General features: G+C 40.7%; 1 protein-coding gene across 3 annotated transcripts in view; it reads right to left on the bottom strand.

Moving 5' to 3' along the window:
* ABLIM2 (actin binding LIM protein family member 2) overlaps positions 1-16,320 on the bottom strand; it is a 128,969-nt gene that overhangs the window by 68,837 nt on the left and 43,812 nt on the right. For all 3 annotated transcript variants that reach the window (XM_041470712.1, XM_041470620.1, XM_041470795.1), the window contains exons 3-4: positions 13,193-13,376; positions 3,173-3,288 (exon numbers count right to left, since the gene is read on the bottom strand). In XM_041470712.1, the coding sequence (XP_041326646.1) occupies positions 3,173-3,288; positions 13,193-13,376 (300 nt within the window). The remainder of the gene's footprint in view (positions 1-3,172; positions 3,289-13,192; positions 13,377-16,320) is intronic.

Below are 16,320 nucleotides of genomic sequence, written 5' to 3'. Positions count from 1 at the left end.
CAGGCTGTAGGTAAACTAGTTATGCTCCCCAGAGAAAGTAACTGAGAACAAGACTGTCTGGGGGTTTGGTTGCCTTTCTTTTTAACAATGGAACATTTTGACTAAGCTAGCAAAAGCCAAACCTACAATCAGTTTCTGCCCTCTTCAGAGATGTTACATAGACGTGGGATTTGGATCTGGTTCTCTATAACCCAAATGAACCCTCTAATACCTACAAGGTCCATCTCTCATTCACTCTTCACTCTACAGATTTTCTGTCTATGGATGATTTTCTTACTAAATGTTAAAATAGTAGAATATGTGGGGAAAAAGGGATAAATGACAGTGATAAATTGATTCTAGTAGCAGTATCTCAGTAATCTTCTAATGCTCCATAAAATATCTTCCATCTCAAGGGAAAAATACATTGTGTTTTTAGGAATTCTTCAGATATACCAATAATTTTCTAGAGAAAAGACAAAACCTGGAAGACACTTAATCATTCAGAAATGTCAGGAGAGAAAACAAACCCATAACAATGTCTTATGGAAGATAAAGCTATGCAAAAGCATTAGAAAGATTTATCTAGTTATTAAGAAAGAACTCTCAACCTAGGATCTCACTAAAGCATTTAAAGTCTTCTTAAAAACTTTCTGATTTAAGACTGTATTTCATTGGTTACATGACCCTAATGAGACAGTCTAAGTGAAATTGTAATGTTTCATTTCTGAGCACACAATGATAAAGCATAGTTTGTATTTTCCTTTAGTGGATTTGGAATGTATTGAGGGAGCAATAATGTGTCTCTTTAATGTTACCCTCTAGAGCACCAATACCTGGAAACAAGCCTAGCACAAAAGCATGTGCACTACAGATCAGAACATTTGAGTTTTGCTAATAACAAAGAACATTTGGGTGTGTGCCTGGTTTTAGTCCCTGCAGTATTCTACATATCTGTTGTTCAACTGCAATCAGAAATTTGTTTGTGATCTCCCCTGTACCGGGGATTCATCTGGAAATCTAATTTAATCCGACTGCTTGAGGGTTTATTTCACAAACTGAACACAACATCATGTGCTCAAATGGCATTCACCTTTCATCTGCTTTAAGCTTGGGTGGGCAGAAATGCAGCATTTCGTGAGCTACTTTTTTTTATTCCCAACTGCTGTTTTCTCTGTAAAGTGCCAGATAATTACAAACAAATATTGTGGTTGCTATGCCAACAGTGCCTACTGATGCATGTCTTTGTCTTCCCATCTTGGATGCAGCATCCTTTGGTGACTCAACTAATTTCAAGCAATAACTCTGCAGAACACATCAATTTGCTGCTACATGTTAATATTTTTCCTTGAGTACTCTCTGAAAATCAACACTGTCAAAAGAGGTTTTCAGAGCTATTATTTTATAAAACAAAACGAAACAAAACAGAGAGGTGGGTACTTATATAATAAAAAATTCAAGCACTCAGGCAGAAAGCAAGTATTTTACATTCTTCATTTCTTCCAAATGGAATGCATGAAGGAGGTTAGAAGGAAAAGGGGAGGATGAAAATAGAAGGACTTGTCAGAGGGGGCAGTGATGTTGGGAGCTCAGTGAGTCCCCCAGAGATGTTCTGAAAGCACTGCTGAGATAAATAGGCTGGGGAACAGCACACATGGTACACATCAGACAGTTCTGAGACAGGAACAAAACCAATGTTGCAGTGGGTCAATGTACTACTCCTTCCTCGAAAAAGTTTGCCTGAGGTCATGTTTTTGTGCACTACTAACAGGTGTTGCTAGTTTAAAGCATTAAGATCTTTTCCAAGAAAGCTCTTCTCAGGAGATACACCATTCACTGCTCTATGCAATGTGCGGAAAAGGCAAACTTTTATTTTCCAGGGTCAGATTTTGCCACAGAGACGTGCTTGCTCCCAGGGTTGTTTCCCTCTGAGGCAAGTGGTTTGCTGAGGTTTGCAGGTGTCTGTGCTCTGGGAAGGCTCAGTGCAGTGACCCAAGAGAGCTGAGGAAGTGCAATGGCAAGAAAAACTCTCCAGTGTGTGTGTGTGCACAGAGAAAGGGAATGTAAATACATTGAAGGATTCTGTTCCACAGATAATCAAATGAACTTGTCCCGTCAGTACTCAACCAGGGTAATAACGTCCATTGTAGCCAAAGGCACTTTTCACATATGAAAGATGGCCAAGAAGGATCCATCTCCACAGTAAGTGACAAGAGAAAGCACCTAACAGAGAGGGCCAACCTATTCCCAAAAGAGAACGGCATTGGCAAGAGGAATCTGTAGAGCACCTCACAGAGCATTCGCACAGCAGCTTCTGCTGATGAACTGTAGAAACCAGATGGTGAAAGCTTCTGTGAAGAAATGTGGAGGGAAAAGAAAACAGAAAAAAAGGAGAGTTTTCTTCCAGAAGTGGGCTAGATTTCTTACACAGGAAGATGAGCAGCCCATGGAGCCCCTCCTCAGCCATGCTGAATCCAGGTTGACATAACAGTCATTAAAAATTTTTCTGTCTTTGCTGTTTAATTGAATTGCTGCTGCTGTTTAATTACATAAAATTAGCAGTAGACTCTTAAAGCATGGCAGCACTTTATGAGCAAAACAGCAGAGGAATGGAGTCCAGAACAAGACCATCCTTCTATGATCTAATGCAAAGAAGTTGCTGTGAAAAGACCACATTTCTTTCCCATAGTGTTTGTATCTTCTGGTAGTGCATAATAGTCTGAGGTCAAGGTGAATGACCCCACTGACATTTCATACATTAAACCCCTTGCTGTGTAGTATTTAGCCATGCAGTCCAGCCATTGATATTTTCTGAAGCAATACTAGAACACTTAAAAATCATTGCATCTCACCTTGGCTTTTATTTCAGATGGACTTGGACTAAATCCTCAAAAATATTAGCATCTATATTATGTTTTTCCCAAATAATTTGATTTAGTTCATTTTAATCAAATCTTTGAGAGGTTCAATGTATTGTTAATCCTATAATAGCACCATCTGTGATTCTTTTTAATATCAGACTTCCTTGAGAAACCACCCTATCCTTTTTAATGTGGCTGCCTCAAATTTCATGATACCTGCTATACAGCAGAGTAGTAGAAGTTCCAGTTGTACATACCAGTGTAAAATTATGTTCTTGAAACCTGTGCAGACTAAGAAGTACTGACTGAAGAGAGCAGAAATCTGTACTTACTCCGCAGGTTCTGTACAGGGAAGGAGCCAGTGCTGCTGGAAGGGGGCAGGGAGCATTTCTGGCAGATGCATTCCTTCCCATTAAAAGTTACCCGGTCACCCGCAGGGAAAGGCAACCTACAACCGCAGAAAACAAAAGCAAACTGGTTATGCCTTTATTGAAACTGAAGTCTCATGTCTTTATTGAAACTAAATATCTTTCCACATAGGAACTGATTATACTCTTGCTTCTTTTTCTCTGCTTGCCCAGTTCTCATTCAGTTTTCCAGCCACTTAAAGGCTTAAGTATCAAAGGGGCATATCAAACAGGCAACTTCAAATGCAGATGGTTACAGCTTATTAGGAAAAATAATAATATCTAAAGACATAAAAACACAGTGAGCACTCAAGTCCAAATTGTTGTGTATCTAAGAAATGTAGTATCAGCCAGAGTTCATCACTAACAGGATCAGTTACAGAATGAAAATAAAATTGGCATTACAGGGAGTTAAGTAGAGGCAAATGCAGCTGCTTTTATGTTGTTAAATAGCTGCATGAGAGTGATGACTTTTATACATTAAAAATCAGCACTTGTCCTCACAACTTTTATCACATCAAAGTCTCTCTCTCAATCTATGTGCTCAGAAAGCAAATGTGATTGAACTCTCTAAGGGAAAAAAACCTATCCCAGTTATAAAACCCACAGTGTCTACAATATTTGTTTTCCCTATCCAACACCAGCTCTCCTTACACTTAATTAAATCATTCCTTTTTATCAATGTTCTTAAAACAAAAGCTCTCTGCTGTGCACTTCCTTGTCTGGGCACAGAAACCACTGAGGCTTTTCCTCCAAGGGAGCCAGATGGACAAATCACTTCACATGCAGTAAAGGATGGTGAAGATTTAGAAACACATTTCACTCCACCCAAAGTTCATGTCCAACTAAATCCCTACCCAAGCTATCAAAATATGGCTTAATGGGGCACAAACACAACACACACCTTCTGCTTCATGGTGAAGTCCATCTGACTACACTATTCCATTAACATTTCATTAAAACTCACAGCATTCTCCCACAAATGCTATCAAATTCATAGCAATTGTGAAGTTGTCTCCACTACAAAAGCTACACAGATACATTGTGCTAAACTTAAACATTATTTTGCTCCCAAAACTGCCTAAGAGATGCTCATTCTACACTTGAATTACACTTAAAAGAATTTTTTTATTACTTAGAAAAAGAACAAAAGCAATGCTGTTCTTTGTTTCTATATAATGTTACTAAAATATATTTGAAACCAGCTAAGTGCCGTACATTTTGGACCACTGGTGATAATTTAAAAAATCATGAGGACACATGAAGTGTAAATATTATTATCTTTTTTTATATCTGATAATGAATTCTGCATTTCACCTTTCTCTTTCTCAAGTTTTTATAGTTAAAAAACTTCCTACCTTGTCACTCAAAATTACAATAAGTAAAAATACTTTATCAAAATAGCCTTTAATATTTCTTTACTCTCTGACCCAACTAAATGATCTGTGCTTGACTCTGGTACAACAAGGTCCAACACCAAGCTAGTATAGATCCAGGAGGCCTAAATTTCCATCTGTTTCAAAGAGGATTGTGTACCATGAATTTTACTCAATAACCTAGCCAGAAGACAACACTGTCCCTATCATGACAGGCAGGAAGTGCTGGAGCTGCACTCCAGTGAGCAAACCTGTCCTGTCTTGCAGCAGCAGCAAGCTTCTGTGTTATATATTCAAAAAAAACTCCCAACACTATCTTTTTAGGTCATAACTGTTGTCTGCAACAGATTTTGATACTTTTTAAAGTCAGAGATAATTCTAATACACGGAATAATAAAAGAGCTTATGAACTCACAGAAGAGTTGAGGTTGGAAAGGACCTCTGAAGGTCACCTGGACCAACCCAAAGCTTATTCAAATGAACATACATACATTTGAATAAAATTAGTAAATGTGACACACTTCTATATAGATAGTAAAAATTCATTACTAATTACCAAAAACTGTCTCAAAAATGGAGTGATACAATTCAAATGCTGTCCTAGTTTTCTACTGCAAATGTGAAACAAACCATTTAATCATGTTTTAATTTTAAAGAAATATTACAAAATCAAGCCTAGAATTTAGCACTGCTAATTGACCTGGAAAGACACAAGCCAAGGGATTTCAACCATTCCAGAACTGAGACCAGAGCTTGTATCCAATCTCCTGCATGTTTTCAGGAAGACATCTCATCTTGACTTACAGATACACACAGACTTATTATAACCACTGGTAACTTGTCCCAGATTAAACCCCACAAAAGGGTTTAATTTGCACTGACACCAGCACAGAACCACCCTGGCATCTGCCACTGCTATGCATAGCTGCACGCCCTGGGCAGGACAGCTCCTTCAAATGTGTTTTGCCCCAGTCTCCATGGGAAGCAAGGCTGGGCTCAGCTCGTGACCCAGCTGGGCTCCCATGAGATGCCTCAGTGAAACAGCAGCAGCACCATTTAATGCTTTGCACCATTGACAGTCCTGGGGATGGTGACACACTGGAGCTGTGAGCAATCACTGCTCTGAACAATGACTGACACTACTGAACAACCTTGCATACAGTAGATAAGGAGCAGTAGGGAGAGCTACAGTATATCTTATAATTACATCTTCCTGACCCAGGGAGGTACCTAATGAAGATCCAGCTGAACTTCCAGCTGAGCACAGAAGCCCCTCTCAATGCACCAAGCAACAGCTAATGTAGAAGCAGGGACTGCCCACTTGGAATTGGCTCATCTCATCACTGTCTAAGCAATCAGACAATCTAAAAGGAATCAAGTTAAAACTAGAGGAGGAGAAGAGGATTATTGGCCTCCTATGGCACAAAGAACCAGGCAGATGACACCTCCAAACATGCCACAGCTCATAGGCACCACAGCAAGTCACAGAGCCTCCTTAGATGGCAGGGCACTTAGGGGGTTCCTAGCCCATAAAAACACTGTACTTGGTTTATTTTCTAAGAGTTCAGTAGCTAATGACTGTGCCTTTCCATTCCAATGTGAGACAACAATATTTTCCATTCTTTATTGTTCTCCAAATATGCAAGACACCTTGTTCTAAAAAAAACCCAGAGGAAAGTTATGCTGTCCACCCTGCAGACATGTACAGACAGACATTTCCTCCCCTCACAGGTCTTCTAAACCCACAAATAAGTCTCAAAGTTTGTTTCACTGTCTTGTTCACTGAGAATTCATACCCAAGACATTTGACAGTTTTCCTGTACAGCTGACCTCTCCCTTTCACAGGCAGCTCTGCTCAAGCATTTCAGTGCCAGTATGAGTGAAGGCACAACAGAAGGTGGTAACAGCCAATTAACAAGGTTTCAGTTTCTGAGCTCGGTAAGTTGTGAGCAGGACTATATATAGAATTTTAGGCTAAGAGCAGCATATCTGCCTTCAAATACAATGATATCTCACCACCAGTCACCCACTGAACACTGCTAGCTATTGCAAAAACCAGGACATGGTTTTAATTAGCTACTTATCCTTTAATAAATATTCAGTGTGATTTTCACAGTTGGATAATCTATTTTTAAAATGAGAATTAAGAGCATTTTTAAAGCAGCTCTCTCAAATGACTTGCAGAATTTTAATACACCCATGAATCATTTCCCAACAAATTTTGTTTTATCCACCTGCCTACAATATTTGCAAATCCAGAAAAAAATCTGGAGGTGACCAACAAAACTATACTGTAAAACATCGAATCACCATCAGTCTAATCCAGGGTAACTGTGCGCTGATACCAAAGGTCTTGTCTTTATCTGCACCACACCTCAATCTATGCAGCTGTGGGCAAGTCATTCAAGTTTTCTGGGAGGGACAAAAAAAAAAAAAAAAGGGTTTTTTGGCTTTGTGTGTTTTTTTTTGGGTTTTTTTTGTTTGTTTGTTTGTTTGTTTTGTTTTTTTGGCTTTTTTTTTTCAGAGAAGATGGATGCCCATCTATTCTTTAAATTGCTGATCTGACTCTGTGGCTGAACCGTCAACTAAATTTGATATATGAAAATTAAGAAAAGCCTGTTCAGGCTGTTGAGAGAGTGAAGCTATTCATTTCAGTAGGTGGCTGCAGTTACACCAGGTCAGGTGCAATGTCAGACAGCAACCTAAGGACCAGCAGGATCAAATTCTGCTCTAACTTGTACCTGGTACAATCACATCCCTCAAGGTGCTCCATAGGGATGTATCCCTGCGGATTAAAACGATGATACAAAGTGGACATTGAGTGCTATCCACCATCTACACAAATTTCAGTGGGGAAAAATGCTAAATCCTGCAAGCAGTGAGGAACAGCCCCATGCACCAGTGCACCACAGGGGTTAATCAGCTGGAAAGGACAAGGAGATGTGGGGTCCCAGGGGTCACCATGCTGGACATGAGTCAGCAGTGTGTCCCCACAGCAACTGGCCAGCCACCTCCTGGGAGACACTAGTGTGGCCAGCAGATACAGGGATGTGACCTTCCCTGCTGCTCATCATTCAGGAGACTGCAGCAGGCACCATCTTGGGCTCCTCAGGACAAGATTTACCAGAGGGAGATGAGGGAATGTGGCCAGGTGCAGAGCTGCAGGACACATGGGCAGGCAGGGGCAGCAGCAGATGTAGCTGCTCAGGGGAGATTGTGTTGCTGCCTAAAACTACCTGATGACACGTACACAAAACTGGAACCACGCTCTGCTCAGAGGTAAAGAGTGAAAGGACAAGAGACAGCAGACATAAGCTGGAACATGGGAAATGTCAACACAATATAAGGAAAAAAAAATACCATGAGCTTGTTGAATGCTGGAACACACTGTTCAGAGAGTCTGTTGGAAATATGCTAAAGGAATGCCATCAGCTGTCTACTCAAACTGGACTTGCTTTGAGCCAGAGGCTGGACCACAGAGCCACCACAAATCCCTTCCATCCTACATTATTCTAGGGCTGTAGGGATGCTCCATACAGAACCAGAGAATCCTAGAATCACTAAGGCTGCAACAGACCTCCAAGATCACCAAGTCCGATCTTTGACCAAACACCACCATGCTCATGTCATGACACAGTGCCATGTCTACTGATTTCGTGAACACTGCCAGAGATGGTGACCCCATCAACTCCCTGGGCACCCTGTCCCAATGCTTCACTCCCTTTTCAGCAAAGAACCTCCTCCTGATATCCAATCCGAACCTTCTTTGGCACAACGTAAATACATTTCTCCTTGTCCTATCGCTGGTTGCCTGGCAGAAGAAACTGACCCCCAGCTCACTACAACCTCCTTTCAGGCAGCTGTAGAGGGCAGTAAGTACCCCCTGAGCCTCCTTTTCTCCAGATAAACAACTCCAGTACCCCCAGCTGCTCCTCACAGGACTTCCTCTAAAGAGCAGGAGTCCTAAACCTGAAGAGCAGCACACCACCATCCCTTTGTTCAGGAAGAACCACATATTGATAAATGTATTTGGTTCAGAATCAAAATGCCAAGAACACTCAGGCTGACTTCAAAATCTTGGGCTCAAACACCCTGTAGGTTTCTACAATACCTAGCAGCATTCAGTGGGTGACTGGTTGTGAGATGAAGAAGACCACTTCATGAGATGTCTTAAGAAGCACCAGGTACTGCTTAAGTAGAAACCAAACCCTTTCCAAATTCAGCAGCGCTAAGAAAATTGAGCAAATAAAAAGGTTTAGCATGTTCAAAAACTCTGTCATGATTGCTATGTTTAAGGAGAAACTGAATTTGATCTTTTAATTTTAAGTATTATCCTAATATCTTAAGACATACATACATAAAAGATGTCAGTTCTTTCTAGAAGTAGCAGTGTTATATATGTAGGATTACACAATCTTCTGCTGAAAAAAGAAAAGAATTCCAGCTTTCTCATTTTTTATATTCAACTGCCTGGCCAAAGTGAATTGCCTTCTTGAAGACAGTAGAAGTACAAATGGGTCGAAAGAGGTTTTATAGCTGGTTTGACAGGCAACCCCTTGAAGAATATGTATCTGCCTCTTTCCTCCACATACTATTCACCTCTAAATGGCACCATATTCAGCTTCTGTCAAGATGCTGTTTTAAAAGAAAACTTCCTGAGCTCATAAAAACTTAAATATAAAAATTCTGTAAAGCAAACACAAACTTGTTTCCTTATTAATTCGGGATGTATGTGCTAATCTATCCTCCACCTAGGGGTCAAGTTGTCCTCTCTTTATCATTTACATGCCACAATTTTTTTCCAACTTTAAAGTACAAGAATACTGAAACTAAAGGGGTAACTATTACATACACTCTCCCAACTGGGTACATGAACACCAACCCCCCAGCTTTACTAATTACAATAATATCCATAAAATCAAATCCCAGTTTATTAGTATTCAGTGAACACACAACCTACAAGTGACAGAAATTGTACTCTAGGTACCACATTAGATGGACCATTCATCTTATATATGCTTACTAAATCTATAGGACTTGTTAACACACTAAGACATCTCCTGAAAATTCCATTTTCAGACTATTATCACAGGTATGATGACCTATTTCTTTCTGAAAGACTCAATGTCCTGCCCTTTCCTATCCTACATAAGAGCCAAACTGTCCTGACTGTGACAGCCATGTAAGAAGTATGTGCACTATTTTAATAAAACTAAGCTTCTATTGCTACAGCCAGCCTCAATTTTCTGCCTCTTTCTATTTCACTTTTACAAACACATGAAGCTTTTGAAAGAAATGTCTTTGGCAGCCCTCTGGAGGACACAGCTCCTTCCAATTAATGAAGCTATAAGAAGATTGCTCAGCCACTTCCTGGGAATTCAGAGTAAGCATTTAATTTGCAACAGTTTTCAATTTATGTTGTTATTTTTCCACTCATTCTTAGTTTTAGGCATTATCATCAAAAAACACCATAACAGAAAAAAGGTTTCATTAGACTATGAACAGCACTGGAAGAAGAAGGGATTAAGTCCTTAATCTTTTACTCCAGCAGAGCAAACACACAATTTGATTTTGAACCTGATTTTTTTAAGAGCCACTTGGTTAACACAAGATAGAGAGAAACAATCAAACAGGATGGCACAATATATTGTACTTCTACCAGTTTTTCTCTGAATACTATTTTTTTTTTCCCAGACCTTAGCTTGTGGCAGCCCTGGGCAGTAGGGTCTGACTCTCAAGAGATGCCCAGGGATGAGCTGGATTCCTGACACTCCAGCTTTTTCACAGGGGAGGGCAGCAGGTTAGAGATGCAGTGCAGAGGGTACAAGGAATACAGCTCCCTGTGACACTGGGCCATGTGGCATCCAACAGTGAGACAACTGGGCTTGGATTGCTGGCTTTTTCCCACTGCTCCTGCTAGCTACGTTTTCCCACTGATGCTACCATACACTTCCCACATGTTTCTATTCAAACCTTAACTTCTCTGAAAATAAGTGGATAAAAAGGACTTGCTACTGGCACTGGTTTACTATGCAATGTAGAAACAGTTTAGAAGTGTTACTTCAGCAGCTACAGAAATAGGGGTTGCAGAAGTGCTCATTTAAAAGGATTTAACGATCCTGCAGCATTCTGGAGAAATGTGTCATGAGTGCAAAATGCCTTCTGCTGCCAGTGTTTTCATGCTGAAGATGGAAAGAGCCTGGCTTGGTTTCCATGAGAGCAGATCAGCCCCACTGGCAGGCAGTCACCACCTCCCAAATTCACACCACTCTGGAGGTTAGATTTCTAACACAGCACCCACATTAAAGTCTGGCTGTAAAGGGTAATGCCAAATGCAGTTGGCATCATCTACCAACTACTACTGACAGTGTGCCTTGGCGCAGTATTTAAGGTTTCCTCCCATCTGTAAAAAATGAGGGCACAAATGGTTCTCCTGACTCTTCCTAACAAGGGAAATACCAAGGCAGAGAGCTTTACACCATTTTCCCCTCTCTTTTATCATTACTGTTTTTTAAACGAACAAACAAGTTCCTTCTTTTGGCTTAAACAACATGTCTTTACAGCCTACCAACCTTATTTTTACTGAGGATATCACTAAACAAAATAAATGCTGATGATGTTTAGATAGGACACCGTTCCCCATAAAAAACACAGGTTATGTCTGGCTTGCAATGACAGGGGTAATTGAAGCTGATTTAAAGCATATAAACACATGACAGGATTCTTCTGCTGCTCTGCACCACAAATCAGTGTTACAACCCCCCTGGGAGACACTAATTGAATTCTGCTAGTCAGCAGGGCATTTGCTGGCTCTGATGAAGACAATATGAATTTGTGTGTCCTTCCAAGAAAAGCAGCAGAAGCAGATCTGGGTCTCTCTACTGAACAACTAGAAGCAGCAAAATAGCATTTAATACAACTATTTAGTTATACAGAAGGTTAGGGAACATATCTTATTTTTTATATGATATATTATTGTATTAAGAACTTCATTTTTAAAAGCTTTACCACATCCTCATCACATTGTATTTGCAGGAAGAATAATTTCGCAGTGCTGCAATTTAACTCACCTAATTATTAGTACTTAAAAATAAATATTTTAGTCACAAGGAAAATTATCCCAAATTTCCAGGGAGACAAAATAAATTGTATCACCAAGCTCTAAATTTTCAGTGGAAGGACGAACTAAATAAAGCAGGAGTTGATATTTCCAATGGCCTGAAACCCAAGATAGGTAGTTTCTAAGTACAGTAATACACAGTTAAATACATATCTGCTAAGCTCTAGTGGTGTGACTGAGGATACAAACACGTTTAGCCAGAAAAATGGAATCAACCAGTTTTTTGATTTCTCTTAAATGAAGGAGTACCTCACTTTATAGAAGGTACAAGTGCTGAGAATAAAGGTACCAAAAATTAGCTCTGCTCATGTCTAGAAGAGCTATAATACTGCCAGGCTGCAGGCCAATAGCATGTGCAGCCAGCAGTTAATTAATGAGATACACCTGAAGTCATTTTCCTTTACTATTAAAAGAAAAATTAAAATATGAAAAGAATTTTAGGGTTTTTCTTATCTTTACTCTCCACATTGGTTTTAAGTATCCAAAAGGAAAAATTGCCTATTGAACAGATCAGAACTTAGACAGAATTTAATATAATAAAGGCTTGTCTATCTCAGAGACACCCCTCTATCACAGCTACTATTATTATTTATGCAATTGCTTCATTTAATTGAGATTCTGTCAGGAGCCACAGCTGCTCTGGAATTTGACATCCTGCTCCTGTATCAGCACCAGAGGATTCCTGAGCTCCATGGGCCGGGCAGGCTGGGCTGGCAGGCAGCCACAGCGACGTGGCCATGCTGGTTTGGGACTGCAGAGTCACCTGCATGAGGCACCAGCACACAGAGCACTTAAACCTGGGCTCTGAAACCCTTTCAAAGTGGGGCTGCTTTTCTTGTACTCCTGAAAGCTCAGGTTTAGCCAGAGAAACTATGACAGCACTTCCATTTGCTCCAAACTGATAAAACAGCAGTTTGAAGCTTTTCTGAAGGCTAAGTGCACTTCAAGCTTCTTCATGAAATCCTCAATGGATATGTTTGTGCTATTTCTACACAAGATTAAGATGCAGGTCAAAATGACATCAGTCCCTTGTATTGCTGAGTTTGGGACCCATGTGGGAAATTATCCCACTGGACTACACTTTAGTAGTAGCTTGCTGAGGATTCAGCCACTGGCACTGGAATTCTCTGTAACTTCAGGCCAACAAATGACCAAACAGCAGATCAGAGAAATCAGGTAACACTTGGGGCAAAAGATCTTACAATGAAAACAGTGGAAGTTTCTAAAGTATTTTGAAACATCAAACGTAAGATAATATAAAAAAGAAAAATACATGTTTTTGTTGGAAAAAAGGGAGGCACTCAAAAGTATAGATTTCTGTTTTCTTTTTAATTCTGCAATTTTTTAAGGAGTGAGTAAAAGAAAACCCTGTCTCAAGGCTATAGGTTAGAATGTCTGGCATTCAGGGCATTCTGGCATCAGAAACACAACTTCATGTAGAAAACCTACCTGCAGACAGCACACACAAAACAGTCTGGGTGATAGGTTTTGCCCAGTGCTGAGACCACTTCTCCCTCAATGAATTCATCACAACTGAAGCATCGTGTGCCATAGAGTCTCTGGTAGTCCAAAGTACAGATGTAGTCTCCCTGTCTCACAAAAAATCCTCCTTGAGCCAGGTCACATCCACAAGCTGCAGAAAGAGAAAAGGCAGACTCAGAGGGCAAGAAACAAATGCTCCAAGATTAGGCTGATTTTTCACCCGTGATCTGAATAGTTCATAGTGGAGTATTTAAGCACTTCAATGCATGGGCTTATGATCACAGAGCAGATGTGCATCTGAAAGACTCTGTTCTTACAGTAAATTACATCAGTCATGCATTTTGAACACTAATAGCCAGGATGGACTTATTTAATGTAAAAATGTCAACCTCAGTGCAGCAGCTGTGAGTACAAAGTTAAAAGTCTGAAGGAGTTGAGCTCAGGGTTACCATATACAACATCTAATATATGTAACAGGTTAAAAGAAATGCATAAAGGATATAAATCTAAAATCTAAAGCACCAGTTTTGCAAAGAAAATCTGACAGATTACAGGTGTTTGATGTTCCTCCTGGACACAAAAGGGTTAACTAGTGCAGTCTCTGAACATGGGGGCTGATGCTCATGGCAACTGTTGCAATTTCACAAGCTCAATCAGTTTAAAGCAGCTCTCATGTTCACCTGATGAACATCACTCATCACGTATGAACTGGAGGCACCTTCAGGTTCATCTGCTTCTGCCAAAAGTAAGGTTTTAGTCCTTCATAAATGCCAATTTCTATTTTTTAAACTAAACCTGTAGGAAAGGGTTAAAGTTGATTAACCAAAGGCTTGTGAGACTGTTCAGAAGTTTTCCTCCTTGCACCAGGGATGGAGCTAGGCTAGAATTTTGAGAACATATAAGATGGGAAAGGAGAGATACAATGGTCTGGTGAAGTCACACATGTAGAACATGACCATCATCCACATTGACCAGGACCTTTGAAAACAGGCTTGACTTGATGTAAAAGAGAACTTGACTTCAAAGTGGTGATTCTGCTGCTGTGTTGACTACTCCTTTTCTGCAAGTCACAGCACCACACTTGTTACTACATACTTCTGCTCCTGGGGATGTTCCTGTGGGAATGTGTTCCCATCAGCAAATGGTGTTTACAGTCAAACGATGCTGAACCACAGCAGTGTCACTACTCACACACAGCCCACAGAAAAGGAGTGGGAATGTTTCTTATTAAATTTGGGTTGCATGTACAAAACACTGCGGAGTTGTTCAGTGCCTTGGTCCCAAAATAGCAGAAGTATCCATGCTTCTGAAATTCCAGATTGAGATTTACACTGAGAGTGCACAGGCACTTTGGTTTCTAAACGTAAAGCCTGACAACTCACACCCAAGCCTGTTTACAATGTCAGTATCAGTCATCAGTCATCTTGCTCCTAAACTACAAGAAAATGGTCCAACAGAGGTGCCCAAGGCACACAGTAACACATACAGAACAGAAACCCCAAGAAAGCAGAGAATCCAGATCATTCATTCAAAATTACACCCAATCACCCTCCTTATTTTATAGTCTTTGTTAACTGTAGCACAGGAGGCCTGGGCTCAAGGCTCTCCTTGAACCCTCTGAGGGCTCATCCCTGTGTGGGATTTCAGTGCTCACCATTCTCCCTGGAGATGGCCCTGATTGCTAGGAGTCAGAAAACAACAATCATGTATTAGTGTATTAAAACTGTATTAGTGCCTGGTCATGGGCTCTAATCTTTCCTATAATTCAAAATAATTCCAATTATATTGCATGTGTCACGGACAACATGGATTAGATGATTTCTATTCGAACACATTGTTCATGTTCTCTGTCTCACAGGCTTAACACATTTGCTCTAACATTTCTCTTTCTCACCTGTGCTCTCATTTTTATGAAGGACAGGCATTTTGAACAGACTTTCCAAAAATCTGGCACAACTTGCTGGATATCATGAGTTTCTTTCAGCCTATATACTTCAGCTATCTATGGTGTCACAGAAGCAGAGCTCAACTGTGGATTCAGGATGATGCTGAGCAGCATGCTGAGCTGATACTGACACCCCAGAGCAGTTCTAAATTGCACCATACAGTGTTTGAACTTGTAAAGTGGATCATAAGAGAAAAAAGTTAAAAGGACATAACTGCATTTCTGAAAAGAGGAGGGAGGAATTATGTCCCTAAATATGTTGCTTATGCTGGTTGTGGCACACCTGACTGCAGAGCAGCTGGGCAAAGACACCAAGAGCCACTTGGGGCTACAGAACAGGCACTGGTTAACACATTTTGCTGTGCACCATCACAGAGGGACTTGCAGCTGGGCTTCCATAACCAGAGGAAGATTACTTGATAGCGTAGCCACAAATTATTTGCCACTGCTCTCTTGTGCACTTTTGTCCCTGTTCACCTGCTAAAATGAGAGATAAGCACAAGCAAATCTGTATTTATAGTCTAAATGGAAGCCAGGCAGGCTCTGTCTCACTGTGGCTAAGAGAGGCTGGTGCAAGGTTTGGGGCACGTGGGGTCAGCAACAGTTTGGCAATTGGTGGCACTCTGTCTCACCCTGAGGGTATTGGCCCCTCTCTGGTCTGTCACTAAAGCAGTCTGCACTAATGCACTTAATCCTGGCTTCTCAGGAAACCCTGCAGTGAAACTGCTCACCTAAAGAGAGCCAGAAAAACAAGTTATTGGGACTTCAAAATAAAAGTGAGCTCGGCATCCTCTCACCAGGCCCTTTCTGCATCACCATCACTTCAGCCTCCCCCAAAGCAAGGAGTGGCTGAATGACCATCACCACCAGCTCTGCTCCACAGGCCACACCTTCAGTCACAAACCTTTGCTTGATCCTTCACTCTCTGAACCATCTGATCCAGTTTACCTTGACACCCAGCTGACCAGAGAAAAACACAAGGATTCCAGTTAAATACTGGATTGGATATTAAAATAGTCATGCTTTAAAGCTGAGAAGAGCAGCTCTGAAAAGAGACCCATTGGCCTTCCCTCAGGTGAGATGCTGTGCCCCTTGCTGCCTGCTTATGTGGACAGAGACACTGCCCATCTGAGATGATGCTGCAGAGACA

Source organism: Pyrgilauda ruficollis, unplaced genomic scaffold, assembly GCF_017590135.1.
Source record: "Pyrgilauda ruficollis isolate IOZ18807 unplaced genomic scaffold, ASM1759013v1 scaffold1, whole genome shotgun sequence".
In the NCBI taxonomy this organism is placed as follows: Eukaryota; Metazoa; Chordata; class Aves; order Passeriformes; family Passeridae; genus Pyrgilauda; species Pyrgilauda ruficollis.
Note: the sequence above shows the minus strand (reverse complement) of the source record. Positions and strands in the feature narration are given on the sequence as shown.